The sequence below is a fragment of the Babylonia areolata genome, chromosome 7 (assembly GCF_041734735.1).
Source record: "Babylonia areolata isolate BAREFJ2019XMU chromosome 7, ASM4173473v1, whole genome shotgun sequence".
Lineage (NCBI taxonomy): Eukaryota > Metazoa > Mollusca > Gastropoda > Neogastropoda > Buccinidae > Babylonia > Babylonia areolata.
This window is the reverse complement of record NC_134882.1, coordinates 31225595-31240131: the sequence shown is the minus strand read 5'-3', so window position 1 is coordinate 31240131 and position 14537 is coordinate 31225595. Positions and strand designations below refer to the sequence as shown.

The following is a 14537-nucleotide window of genomic DNA, read 5'->3' as shown; positions in this document are numbered from 1 at the left end:
TATATATATATATATATAGACACACACACATATACATATACATACATATATATATGTACATGTATGGTCTGTGACGGACCATTACATAGATTTACCAGCAGCACAGTTTGTATTTGTCTCCAAAAACTTACTGCACCCACTCACATGAACTTTATTCAGGAAAACTGCAGACAGAACTGCATGCAATAAGGAATGATTCATATTTTTTTTAAAAGAAAGAAAAAAAAGGCACCACTCACATCAATTCTCTTGATTTAAAAAGAAATGCATAGACAACCACTAAACATTTTACATTTTAAATTACGAAAACAGCACATACATTGCCACACCCCTTAGCCTGCATTTGAAAATGCTGCAAAGAATTTGTTCTTTGTGAAAGACTGTTCCTTCTTGTGTTGTCTTTGCTAAAATTCATGATAATCCTGACTTTGCTGGCTTGAAATAAATTGTTTAAAAATAAAGTATTAGATTGAAGGGGATGTGAGAGAGACAGTAAGGAGAAGAATGAAGGTGTGACAATGGGGTAGGAGGTGGATATGTGTTGGGAATGAGGGAGGATTTAACTACAGTCCATTGGGAACGAGCGCATGATGTCTCATGCATTGCTTTATGGAATCGTCCACCATTCTGGCAGCACATGTTGTGCAACTTGTTCCCTGAAAACACAAAAAATAATGAATATTAAAGATATAAAATAAAAAAATAGAAAAAGAAGAAGAAAGCACTTTCAACAATATGACTGAACAATCACATACACAATTTTAACTCATTCCAAGTGCACTCTTCGCCATTAGCTGCAATATGACTTCTCTCTCTCTCTCTTTCTGTGTGTGTGTGTGTGTGTGTGTGTGTGCTTACATATATATGCCCACACAAAGATCACTCTCTTTGGGTCTTGCTCAACGGGTACAATAGCCAAGTGGTTAAAGCGTTGGACTTTCAATCTGTGGGTCCCGGGTTTGAATCTTGGTAACAGCACCTGGTGGGAAATGGGTGGAGATTTTTTCCGATCTCCCAGGTCAGCATAATTATGTGTAGTCCTGTGCCTGAACCTCCTTTGTGTGTATACACAAGCAGAAGATCAAATACGCTGCTTTGTGTATAATCAACAGTTAAGCACTCGAGCAGAATAAGGACAGACTGCATTCAAAGCGTCAAATTTGAGAATGGCCTTTGCGGTTGCTGGTCAAGGTAAAGGTCGCATGACCGGATTAGCTCCTATTTCTTCTGAAACTGATTTTCTCATCTTTATTTGAAACTTCATTCCCAGCTGTAGGCATGACACCTGTTTTGTCATTACTGATAGATGCCTGATTTAGAAATCTGAAATTGTTGACAAAGTTATGTGATAAAGAAGTTACATCACTCATGTTAATGTGATTTTCAAGGGGAACTTTCGTTTTCCAACTCATGTTCTTCGATATGGTTGCAGGCTATAGCTGCACCGAAGAAATATTTCCTTCTTGTTCTTTTGGAATACAAATTTCTCCGAATGAAAGAAAAACGTTTTATTTTAAAACAACTTTGCTTAAATGATTATTGGATAAGCGATGTGCATTCACTTGGGACAGTTGCAGATTGTTTCCTTTCTGTTCAGTGGGTTCATGCATTTTACGTATGATATCATTGTCGGAACAAATTTTGTGACGCGAACGCTTACAGTTTGATGTGAAGTAACATTGTGTGTGTAATTATGTAATATTTCAGTTTTCGCCGTGTGTGTGTGTCAGTGTGTGTGTGTGTGTGTGTGTGTGTGTGTGATCATAGAACTGTAGACTTTATATGTGACACTCGGGTGCAGTCCAGGGCAAAGACACAATTATCCCCAGAGAGGTTAGTGTCTATGTCAAGACATAGACACTAGAATTAAGATATTAGTGTCTTTGGTCAAGAGGAAGCGAAAAACGTTAGCAGACGATAAAGTCAACATGGCGACGGTGATTGTCATCGTAGCCAATCAAACGTTGATGTAGAATGTTGTCTGTGGCTTCAAGAAGGTGCTTCGAAGACAGAAATCTTGATCTTGATCTTGCAATCGAGGCATATCGGAGAGGAAATCAAAGGGGGTAGAACAGGGGATCCGCTATAAAGAGGAGCACAAACCTTTCATGAAATACTTTTGTGCAGTTTTGATTAGGATTGGCCCACCATACTGATCTTGCGACGAAAATATTGAAATGAAAACGAGGCTACACCTTTTGGGCACACATTACTTCGCCCTCTGCCCGAATTAGATCGTTTCTGTGTATTCGAGTAAGTATATGCGACAACTTGCGTACACGTTGTCAGCCAATATAGATTGGAATGTTTTTCAATTCAACATTTTTTTGTGCTGTGATTCGTGTACCTGAATCGGACAGTCATCACATTTCCTCCTTTTGAAGTGGTCAACAACTCGGTTAAGGGATCAAAAACGACACATGTGTTGTATTGCCAGTACACGTATTGGCCATCTCTTTCAAAACGCATGCACATTATCAGGGTAGCAAGGTTAAAAGTTAAAAAACAAGAAGCTACAGATAGTCGCAAGGTGGCGTCAAACTCAAAGCGTGCAGACTGAACCAACAAGATAGTTTTGGGAAGCAGCTACCGATATTTGCAGGAAACCGGGCCGCTCGGAATGCCGCAATGTACCCATCATTGCACGGTTGTTGTTGTTGTTGTTTGATGTTGTTGTTTTTCAATAAAGATTTATCCGTTGGAGCTTCAAATGACAAAAAACATGAAAATGGTTCAGTAATTCAAAAACAAAACAAAATGTGTTGGGTTTGTATCCATTTCATGTTTTGTCAGACTCAAAGAACTTAAATTAATCTGCTTTGGCAATCACAATGCAGCCTTTGAGGTGCAAGCGTGAAGAATGAAAGTGATCAATTAGAATCACATTTTAAATCAAGATTCATGCATGCTTAGTAAGATATTTTTTTCATCTTAAATTGATCACAGGAATCAACAGTCACACATAAATTAATCACTGGAACACTTACTGGACCACATGTTCTCTGAAAGTTGTTTTTCTTTTGTTTGGCGTTTCTCATAAATTATGCAGTAGGAGAGCACTGCAGCAGAATTAGTTAGGCATTGGACTTTGGATCCAGTGTTTACAAAATTTATCAGAGTTCAGGGCCCAATTTCAGCATGTTACGTCCTTGTGAAACTAGACACTTTGCTCTTACTTTCTTTACTTCACCTGGGTGTAATAGGTACCAGACTAAAGTCATTGCGATTAAAAAGGTGGAAGAAGAGCATTGAGCCCAATCATCCTCTGCCAAGTCCAAGACAGTGAATATGAATTCATTGCTCCTTAAGGCCTATAACATTTTGACCAAAGATCTGCAGTCAGCATTTTCTATAGAACCAACTTATTTGTGACATTTAGGTCCCACTACTTATTTGTGACATTTAGGTTCCACTGTATATTTGTGTAAATTTGTTCAAAACTTGATCAGTGTGGAGGAGCTCTGAAAATTAAAAGAAACCGTGTACGTGAAATTTAGTGTGTGTTTTGTTGTTGTTGTTTTTTCCAGGGGAGTATGACTTACTCTGACATCCTGCAGTGAAACAATCCCAAAGATGCTACGAAGAAGTTGTTGGGTATACTTTGACAGCCACCTGAGACAGTTGGCAAAGAGATGGTGCAAGTGCAGTATTGTGGGACCAAAAACACTAGGGTCAAACTATGATCCTGCAAACAACCGTGTGCCAGGAAATGGAAAACTGTTCCATTCTTCCTCTATAAAATGTACCTCCACCGATGATACGTTACCCTTCCTGGACGATTTGTTGAAACATCCAGATTATGAAGCAGACACTCAAAAGCTCTGCAGAGGACTGTTAAACAAAGAGCGTGCTTCTTTAGCAAGGGCAATCACACTGGTGGAGTCTTCCAATTATCACAAAAGACGGCAAGGCCAGTTATTGCTGACATGTGTTCTGGAACACATGAAAGGAGAGAATGTGAGGGCTGCTGGAGGGCTGAAGTCATTCCGCATTGGTGAGTGGATCTGTTTATTCATTCATTTTGCTACATTATTTGGACTTGTGGACCCACTTAATTCTTCAAAAGATTGTTGTTTAATAAACACAGCAGTACTGGTAGAAATATATGTGAGGATAGTGAAACCCTGCATTTTCATTCAAATAGTTCAATGTATATGATTTTTTTTATTTTTAAAAATCTTTAAAACCAAACCCAGCAATAACAAAAAAAGGAAAACAAACATAGCATTTGTGGGAGGCACATCACTTGTCATTTTATATGTGTTTGTGTGCATCCATTGGAGTTGCTTGTGTTGATTATAATTGTTTGTTTTATCTTATGTAATGGAGTCTGTGTTACCCAGTGTTCTTTAAAAAGGATTTTTTCATCAGTGAAGATATTGGTTCAAAAAAAATACTTACAGCTTGATTGATCATTGGTCATTTTCTTAATTTTTCTTTTTCTTTTTTGCGCTTGTGCTTTTACTTGTTTCAGCCTGTCATGTTCATGTGTATTAGTCTGGAGGTTTGAGATTAGGTATTACTAAAGCTGTATTTAATTGAATTAACAAGTCTTTGGATACAAAGGATATTTTCAAGTGCAGCTGATATGTACTTTACTGTGCTGCATTGCACTGTTTTGCAGTCCACTGCACTGTGTTATGTTGTCTGTATTATGTTTTAATATGTTGTTTTGAGAACAGGTGCGATGTGTGCTCAGGCACTTAGTGAGGCAAGTTAGGTTGTCCTCTTTTCCCACTCTCAGTCTTTGTCTGCAGACCTTAAGGTCCATTCCTCTGCTGTCTTCCAAACAGCTTTTCTTGACTTTTTCAAGTCTGGTTTTAATCCTTTTCTACATCTGTATATATTTTAAAAGTGTATTAAAAAAAAAAAAAAAGTATTTATAACATGTGCAGATCCAGATAATTGCTGGATCTGTGGCCTTATGAAAAGAAAAGACATTTGATGTAGGATCCTTAATGGCCACGGATTAGAAGATGAGTAGGGAATGGGTATTTCATATGATGTACCATTGTATGCATTGTTGTCTAAGCTTAATCAGGTTTTTACAGTATTTTGTATGTTTAAAAAAAACATATTGAGCATTTCATACCCATACAAAGTAAAAATAAGCTTTTTGATTGCTTTTCCTGGATGATATTTGATTTTGAATATATATTTTGAATTATTCTGATTTTTCATTACAGGATTGACAGGGCCACCAGGTGCAGGGAAGAGTACCTTCATCGAATATTTTGGGAGATACCTTACCTCCATGGGTCGCCGTGTGGCGGTTTTAGCTGTGGATCCATCATCCTCTACAACAGGAGGTACAATCTTTTCAAAATTATTTAGAGCAGGTACTTGCAGATCTGCTCACATTCGTTTTTTTTGATGTCTACTTGGGTCTCACTGGCTGCTTGTTACTTAAACCTTTGCCATTGCTGGGCCCACAGAAGATGGAATTGATGTCCAAGATCACAGAATGAGAAATTGGACTTTGCTTTAAAACTTCAGGCAGTCAGTGGCTTACGGCTGGAGAGTTTCTAATTGATAGTAATTGTACTCATTCTTCTGGAAGAGCAGTGTGGCTTTGACAGACTAATTCAGATCTTAAGGAAATTTAATGTACCTGGTATAGGTAGGTTGTACTTTGGCATTATTTTGTAGGTTTATAGTTTTTCTCATGTTTGTGGCTCTTTCTTCATCTTCTTAAACCTTTTTTTTCTCACAGCATTGTCAGGTCTTCACTCTAAACTGAAAAATTGATTGCCCACTCTTGTTTCTCTTTGCTTAGAATTGAAGTCCTCAGCCCTTTTTCACTGTTGGAACCTTTGAATGTTAACATTCTCTTTGGAGTGTTGGCCTAGAGGTAACGCGTCTGCCTAGGAAACGAGAGAATCTGAACGCACTGTTTCAAATCACACCGGCAGTCGCCAGTATTTTCTCCCCCTCCACTAGACCTTGAGTGATGGTCTGAATACTAGTCATTTGGATGAGACGATAAACCAGTGTCTCGTGTGCAGCATGTATTTAGCGCACATAAAAGAACCCACGGCAATAAAAGGGTTGTCCCTGGCAGAATTCTGTAGAAAAATCCACTTCGATAGGAAAACAAATATGACTGCAGGCAGAAAGAAATACCAAAAAATGGGTGGTGCTGTCAGTGTAGCGACGCACTTTCCCTGGGGATAGCAGCCTGAATTTCACACAGGGAAATCTGTTGTGCCAAAAAAAGACTAATACAGTAATAATACAGTAATACAGCCCACCTTCATCACCTCATCTCTGTTTCATCTCCCTTCATACACCTTACCATGCTCCCATATCTTGTTTAACTGATTAGCTATTGCACCTGATAGTCTGTGACAGGGTTATTTGTTTTCTAGCAGTGCAGCTTGATATAATTCTTGGCAATCATTGTGTTGCTATTTTCTTCCTTTAATCGCCTGGTTTGACTGAGTAAAATGTTACAATATTTCCTTGTTTGTAATATCAGACAGTTACTTGTAAAATAACTTTCCATTGAGGTGTTTTTGCCATTGTCTTCCACTTGTGGAACGTTTCTGTTGCTCTGTCTTTATTTGCTTTTGTATGTTCTTGCTTTGGTTGTTTGGTATTTCTAGTGAAAGAAAATTCAAAGTGCAGTATGTTTCATCAAAACAATTGTAAAATAATTGATGAAGAAATGATCAGATATACCTGTAGTTTGTCATGTTTATGAACTCAGTGGTGAAATGTGATTTATTTTCTTTGCCTCACACAGTACCATTTATATATATATGTATATTGTATGTTTTGTTTTTTCTCTTTCCACTAAATCCTTAATTCTTATATAATGCCAGTGACAGGCACAACAGCCTAGTGGTAAAAGCGTTTGACTTTCAATCTTAGGGTCCCAGATTCAAATCCTGGTCACAGTGCCTGGTGAGTAAAGGGTGGAGATTTTTCCAATCTCCCAGGTGAACAGATGCGCAGACCTGCAAGTGCCTGAACCCACTTCATTATATATACGCATGCAGAAGATCAAATACACACGCTACAGATCCCGTAACCAATGTTAGCGTTTGGTGGGTTATGGAAATGAAAACATTGCAAGCATGCACCTCCTAGGAAATGGCAGTGGTGAAAACAGTCAAACATGTAAAAGCACACTTGTGCATACCAAGTGAAGGTGGGATTCATAATCCATGAACAAAAAAGAAGATTTGATGTCAGCTGTTTTTAATTATTGTTGTTGTTGTTTTTGTTTTTTATGGTTTTTTTTGTTTGTTTTTTGTTTTGTTTTGTTTTTTACTCCAGCAGCTTGTAGTATCAGCTGTTTCTCTTTACTTTTTCTTGATGACATTTTTCTTCAGAACCTTGTGGGTTGCAGGCTCCCTTCTTGCAGACAAAACCAGGATGCCTCTGTTATCTGTTGACCCCAATGCCTTCATCAGGCCCTCTCCGTCACGGGGGACTCTTGGTGGTGTGGCAGAACACACAAATGAAGCTATTGTCTTGTGTGAGGCGGCAGGTTTCGACATTATTCTTATCGAAACGATGGGTAAGGACTTCTGTCTCTCTGCTGTACTTCTCCATGTGTCTGTTTTCATTCTGTATAATAATTTATCCTGATTCAGTTGTCCTTATGTGTGTGGGGTTCCTCTTGTGTGTGTACAGGTCTACACTTGATAATGTGCTGGTGTGTGCAGAGCAATACTTGCGTTTGTTTGTGTGTGTTTTTTAGGGTGAGTTTTTTCTTGATGTATACACCAAGCTAACTGCATTCATTATTATGTCTCAGCAGTGTTTACTTAGATTCCACAAGAAAATCATGCTGCGTAATCCATCTTTGTCTCATAAAAAAAAAGAAGAAAAACAGAGAAAACATTTTGACAAAAAGTAGAAACTGTAAGCATGACATGCTTCATGCTTGGATTGAGGCTTGTCTTGTCTTGGTTTATCTTGTTGTTGATTGATTATGGTGATAAATTGACTGACTGATTAATCAACTGGTTGTTATAATGGCTGGTTGCTTGGTTGGTTAACTGTCAGATTCACACAGTGATTGACCCATTGATGAACTGCCCAACTGACTAACAAGGACAATGAGGGGGAAATCTCCTAACATAGTTCTGCCTTCAGTCTTGACATGAACAATGCTTTTACACAATTGGTCTCATGCCATGAATTTACTTAATGTTGATCATATCATAGAAGAAGAAACTTATGATGGTGATAACAATAGTAGTCGTTGTACGATTTTAAAAAAGAAATTCATGAAAATATATGCCGGAACATACTAAAACAAATAACATTGTGAAAACTGAGAAACAAAATCTGTGTGTGTGTGTGTGTTTTATCTTCAGTTTAACGTCTATTCACTATAAGTGTTTTTAGACGGAAAGGAGTAAAGAAGTGGATAAAGGAAAGGGAATGCATGTGAATATTAGTGTAAAAAAGTATTCATGTTATGTATCAGAGGAAAAGTATATTATAAGAAAAAGGTCTAAAGAGATTGTGGTGTGTATTGAATGAGGTGTCATGGGAAGGAGAATATGTATATGCATATCAACGAATATTAACCTACAACAATGTAAATATAAATAACAACATTAATTATAACACATCAAAGTAGGATACCAACTGGACTGGAGTTTAAAATTTCCGAAAACATTCTAAGCAATGAATAATCATTCAAAATTTTTTCAATGGCAAATGAAATATTGGAAGATAAATCATTAACTACATCTTTAGGAATAACTGTCTTATGCTCGGACAATGAATGAGTAGATGACTTACAGTTATTTGCTTACCGCATATACATTTTATATTTTTAGAAAATTTTGTACAAAAGGCATTTAAACGAATTCTATACATTAGACTTGTAATTTGTCTTGAATGTGCTGCTGGTGTCAAATTTATAAAATGTTCGGGATTAGCTGCATTCTTTGTGTTTACACAACATTGGTAATATTGATTATTTGAATCTATAAGTAATTTCTTAACTCGATTTCTAGATACATTTTCTATACAACTAATGTATTCATGTAGATCTAAATGGATGTCAAGTTGTATTGCGCCTTCGAAATTACGTGCTCCTCTTCTAGCTGCTTGGTCTACCCACTCATTTGAAGATATTCCACAGTGCGAAGGTACCAAACAGAAGAAGATATTCCACAGTGCGAAGGTACCAAACAGAAAGTTATTTTAATGCACTGTTTTGTCAGTTGGTGAATAATATGTTTTATTTCCATTGTGTATGTGTGTGTGTGTGTGATGTGGACTGTCCAGGTGTTGGCCAGTCTGAATTCACTGTGTCGGACATGGTAGACATGTTTTGTCTGTTGCTGCCTCCAGCTGGTGGGGATGAACTTCAAGGTAACTGTATGCTTTGTGTGTGTGTGTGTGTCTGTGTGTGTGTGAGCGTGCACACGTGTGTACATGCGTGTGTGCGTGCATGCTTGTGTATGTGTGTTGTTTAGTGGTGATCTTCAGTATGAAGTCTGCTACTCAGTGTTAAGTCTGTGACAAGTGTTTGTACATGTGTACATGTGCATGCAAGTATGTGCACACATATGAGAGTGTATAAATGTTGATGATGTACTGTCTAATGTTATCCTGTCACCTACAAGCCAATTTTCCTTGTATTTTTATGAGAACATGAAACTGATTTGATTAATTGATTGATTGAAGTATGAGGAAAAAGAAAACAGTTTACAGTTTTAAAGGGAAAAGCATGAAACATAAGATAAGCAGACTGATCAAGATGAAAAAAAAAAAAAAAACCTAGAAAGTTACATCTAGTGTGTGTTGCAAAACCTTCTGTGGTGTCCAATAACATCTGGAACTTGTCAACAATTCACTCAAAAAGACTAACGAGAAAAATTTAAAAAATGCAGATCTCAAGCATTTTTGTAGTTGCTAGAAACCACACGTGCAAATGCACACATGCGCGTGCTCATGCACACCCACCCACCCACCGACACACACACAGACATTAGACAAAAAAACAAACACAGCTTGTGCACCCAGTTCCCCCTCCCCCCCCCCCCCATCCAACTTCCAGCCCCAACCCTCATCCCTTCTATTTTTTTTTCTTGCCTGATATCACTCTCTTTGAAAAGATGTAAAAATCAAACAACAACAAAGAAGCTCTTAATTATCTACTCTAGACTTTTATCTTTATATTTTCTCCTTGATTCGCAAATCGCCTTTTAATCAAGGGGAGACTTTGCTTACAGGTATCAAGCGTGGCATCATTGAAGTGTCCGATCTGGTGGTGGTGAACAAAAGCGATGGTGATCTTGTCCCTGCTGCCCGTCGCCTTCAAGCTGAGTACATGTCAGCTCTCAAGTTCATGAAACATCGCTCAGAAGTTTGGAGACCAACAGTGAGTTACAACGCTAACAATTGATAATTGACAAAATAACCAAAATTTGTTGAGTGCCTTTATCTGTATAATAGTGTGATAAGGAAATTAGACATGCGAATGGTGAGATATATTTTGGTGACATATTTTGAGTATCAAGTTTTGCTAGTTTAGAATAATGTTCAGTGATGGTATCTTTGTGTGTGTGTTTATGCGCGCATGTGTGCAGTTGGTAAATGTTTGGGTGAAATTTTACCTTTTTTTTTAAGTGTTGAATGGCTTGGAATTGCAATTTCCTTTTTAGTACAAGATAAGAAAGCTGTATTAAAAAGCATGATTTGCATTTTATTGCACAGTGTTATGCAATGTGCTGACAATGTTAATTGTATCATGCTATATAATATTGTCATACATTGTATTGCCTTGCATTATTTGACATTGCATCATACATGAAAAACATGTGTGTAACAAACAAACTGCTGAATACAATGCCTGTGAAAAAAATGTGGCAGGTGCTGAGAATTTCGTCCATGACAGGAGATGGCATCGAACAGCTTTGGGAGACAATGCTTGATTACCGCAAGAGAACAAATGAAGCTGGGGAACTGAGGAGGAAACGGGAACGTCAGCTGAAAATATGGATGTGGAACAACATAAATGACCGCATTGTTCAGATGTTCAAGAAGCAACCAGTTGTGGCGGAGAAACTGCTAGAGCTGGAGAGCAAGGTGGAGAAGGGGGAGGTGACTCCGGGACTGGCAGCGGACGCTTTGCTAGATCTGTTCTTCAAGAAGGTCAAGTGACCAACAGGACTTAACAGTCACTCGTGTGCAGTTTATTTGTATTTGTATTCGGGCTGCTCTCACCAGGGAGAGCGTGTTGCTACACTGACAGCGCTACCCATTTTTTTTTTTTTTTTTTTTCTGCTTGTAATTGTATTTTGTTTTCCTATGGATTTTTCTACATAATTTTGCCAGGGACAACCCTTTTTTTTGTTGCTGTGGATTCTTACATGTACACTAAGTGCATGCTGCACATAGAACCTTGGTTTATCGCCTCATCCGAATGATTTGCGTCCAGACCACCACTCAAGGTCTAGTGGAGGGGGAGAAAATACTGGCGACTGCTGGTGTGATTTGAACCAGTGCGTTCAGATTCTCTCGCTTCCTAGGCGGACGCGCTACCTATAGGCCAACTCTCTACTACCTTCTAAGCAGAGAAAATGATATGTATCATTCTCTTGCACCAGATTGATGCTACTACAGTTTTCTTCTTCTTCTTCTTCTGCTTCAGCGTTCATTGGCTGTTACTCCCCTTGTTCACCAGTAAGTGTGAGTGGGCTTTTACATGTATGACCGTTTTAACCCTCATCAATTAGGCAGCCATACCCCGTTTTCGGGAGTAAGTTATGTTTAGTATTGTATGATTGAACATTGAGAGCACTTCTGTGTCTTACCAGAAGTTTTTAGGGGGCAGTTGTTAGCAACAGACAGACATGTAAAACAGATACATTGGCAGTGTCACTGTGTGTATACATGTATGCATACGAATATGTGTGTGTTTGGAGGGTAAACACTCTAATCTTAAGATTTTACAGAAATCTTTTTTTTTCCCAAATGTTCTGCTGCTCAGCACAATTGACCATGTTGTATATGCTCAAGCAAAACTGGAAGTGGAATGATGTAAAGAGAATGTTAAAATATCTGTGTCCTTTATGTAACCATTTCTGCTGTTAACTATCTGGCTTTACCACTTTCAGAGTGTTGTTTTGTTTCCACTTCTGTGATTATTTATTTATTTTATTTTCAACCAAGTTACAAATTTCCTTGAAAATATGTTCCCTTTTAGAACAAATTCTTTTGATTATATTTCCTTAATATTTCCATGTTACAAATTTCCTTGATTTTATGTCCCCTTTTATTTAAAGAAAATAATTTTGTTTTATTTCCTTTAAAAAATCCATAACTATTAGTGTTCTTCAGTGGTTGTAAAGATCATAGAGCTCTAAAACTACACAAGATGAGTGCACTATATAAATGCTTCATTATTATGAAACATTATTATATTATGTCAACGATGACCTCTCACATAAGTATTTCACGCGAGTCCTTTGCACTTGCAAAGTGCAGAAGCTTTACACTTCACACAACCAAAATAGAATTCAGTGAAACAGGATTTTCATTGGCCGATTTTAAAGAAAATTGCTTCATGGCTGTAGCTAGGTCTTAGAATGAAATATTTTGCTCTGATGAAATCAAGAACAGCTGGAAATAACCTAGATTAATCTGCATTACACATATGGGATACTATGGTTTGGTCAAACAGATGTACCACCATGGTTTATTGAAAAAAGACGGAATGGTCAATAATAGAGGCATGCCCTAAGTTCATGTGCATGAATATGGCATGTACTTGAGTCAAATTTTCTTTTCCAGTTTTTTTCTCTCAGGTCCAAGGGGATGATTTTTTTGATTTTTTTTTTTTTAATAGTTTTTCAAGCCCTGGTATGGCCCTGTGCGTTTGGTTGATCAACAAGCAACAAAGATAAATAGTTTTGATCAGACATGTGTGCCATTTTTCTGTCATTTGAGCATGGGTTCCTATGCAGATTTCCATACCGGGTACTTGTAATATACAGTGGCAGACCTTGTTGAATGTGAAATTGAAAGATATAATGCTTCAGTATTTGTGTTTTTTTGTTTGTGTTTTTTTGCAACAATTATATTCTGAACTCTCCTGTATCAACTATTCTTATATTCGGTAGTTGTTTGGTGAAGGTTTCCCTGTATTTATTGATAATCACATGATACATGAAAGTGCTTCCTGCATTTCCTTTTAGTTGCTTTTGCTTGACATCTGATATCCAAGACAGAAGATAACATCAGCTGAATCAGTCATTGGATTGAAAAATGTAGAGAATAAGATCAAGAGCAGTCTCATTCTAACTGCATTTTCAAACGATGTGCAATTAGTTTTTGTTTGCTGTTGCGGCTTTTTTCTGCTAACATGTACATTTTCAGTGAATAGGCAGAATCATTTACCATTTGAAATGTTTATGTATTACATTTCTCTTTTTTTTTTTTCAATAGTTTTCTAAGATAGCTAGAAATAAGTTCATATTTGATCTGGTGGATCAAATCTGTTCTTTTCAATGAAATGCTCAATGGTTAATTGTTTGAAAAGATTTCATGATTTGTAATGCATTTAATAGATTACATACTTATCATGAGACTGTTATACATTGTTTTTATTGCTGGATTCCTGGAAATGTTGAAAGCCACACACACACACACACACACACACACACACACACACACACACACACACACACACACAAATCCATGCATGTGCGCATACACATGTGTGAGTGTATTACAGATGCATATCTGCATGCGCACACAGGTACAAAGAGACACTCACATGTGTGCACACATGCAAATTCATGCATGCTTGCATACATATGCATGATAATATTACAGATGCATGCACACACAGGCGCGCACGCGCGCGCGCGCACACACACACACACACACACACACACACACACAAACACACACTTTAAGATGTTAAAGTTTACCTTGAGAGATTGTGTGGATATATTCACATCATCAGAGATTAAATGTTTTGGTCATAATTTTTCTTTGTTGCGTTAATGTGTCACTTAATGTGTGTGAGCATGTGAGTGTGATCATGTGCATGTTAGGGAGAGGATATTTACAAGAGATAAAATTATCCTGTTTGAAGGAAAATGTAACAATGTCACAGCAATACTGAACTCACAACAGACTCATATGGGAAATGAGCAATCTTTTCTGCAGTGTTCTGCATTTGTGTGGCATTTCTTTGAGTCAACATGAGTCATTCTGCAGTTGGGTTCAATTCAGAATGTTGCTGGTACATTCTGGCTTGCCAAGGACCTGTAAAATGTTGATGAAGGACTGGTTCTGTTTGTTCTATCCCACAAGTTTTGGTCATCACCTTACCACTGAGCTGTTGAGTATCACTTCTTGCTGTTTTTGAAGTTAGCATGCTGTCACATGGTCCAACTGTTGTCTTTGAGATCAGTACTTTTCACAATAGGGTATTGTGAAAATAGGGACCATTCTTTCTCATGATACCTCTGCATGTGATGAGAAATTTGTCACATGTGACCATTGTTGTTTCACACAGTCAGATGACATATGATGCAGTGCGCCACATGCAA

General features: G+C 37.7%; 1 protein-coding gene across 2 annotated transcripts; it reads left to right on the top strand.

The window, feature by feature from the left end:
* The first annotated feature begins 1154 nt into the window (after positions 1–1154).
* LOC143283960 (methylmalonic aciduria type A homolog, mitochondrial-like) lies at positions 1155–13958 on the top strand. 2 transcript variants are annotated; one of them, XM_076590432.1, is made up of 7 exons: positions 1155–1191; positions 3528–3994; positions 5187–5309; positions 7355–7525; positions 9256–9342; positions 10206–10354; positions 10846–13958. In XM_076590432.1, exons 2-7 carry the CDS (start codon positions 3574–3576, stop codon positions 11134–11136), a joined length of 1242 nt encoding a protein of 413 aa, XP_076446547.1. In that variant the 5' UTR covers positions 1155–1191; positions 3528–3573; the 3' UTR covers positions 11137–13958. The 2 variants fall into 2 exon arrangements, with proteins under 2 accessions (XP_076446547.1, XP_076446546.1); XM_076590431.1 differs by lacking the exon at positions 1155–1191 and adding an exon at positions 2045–2253.
* The last annotated feature ends 579 nt before the right edge of the window (positions 13959–14537 follow it).

What these genes read in the sequence shown, in the direction of transcription:
- LOC143283960 (XM_076590432.1), top strand. Translation starts at nt 3,574, where the DNA reads ATGCTACGAAGAAGTTGTTGGGTATACTTTGACAGCCACCTGAGACAG. An exon ending in TATTCTTATCGAAACGATGG is followed by an intron (nt 7,526 to 9,255) that starts GTAAGGACTTCT and finishes TGGACTGTCCAG; the next exon opens with GTGTTGGCCAGTCTGAATTC. An exon ending in TGGTGGGGATGAACTTCAAG is followed by an intron (nt 9,343 to 10,205) that starts GTAACTGTATGC and finishes CTTTGCTTACAG; the next exon opens with GTATCAAGCGTGGCATCATT.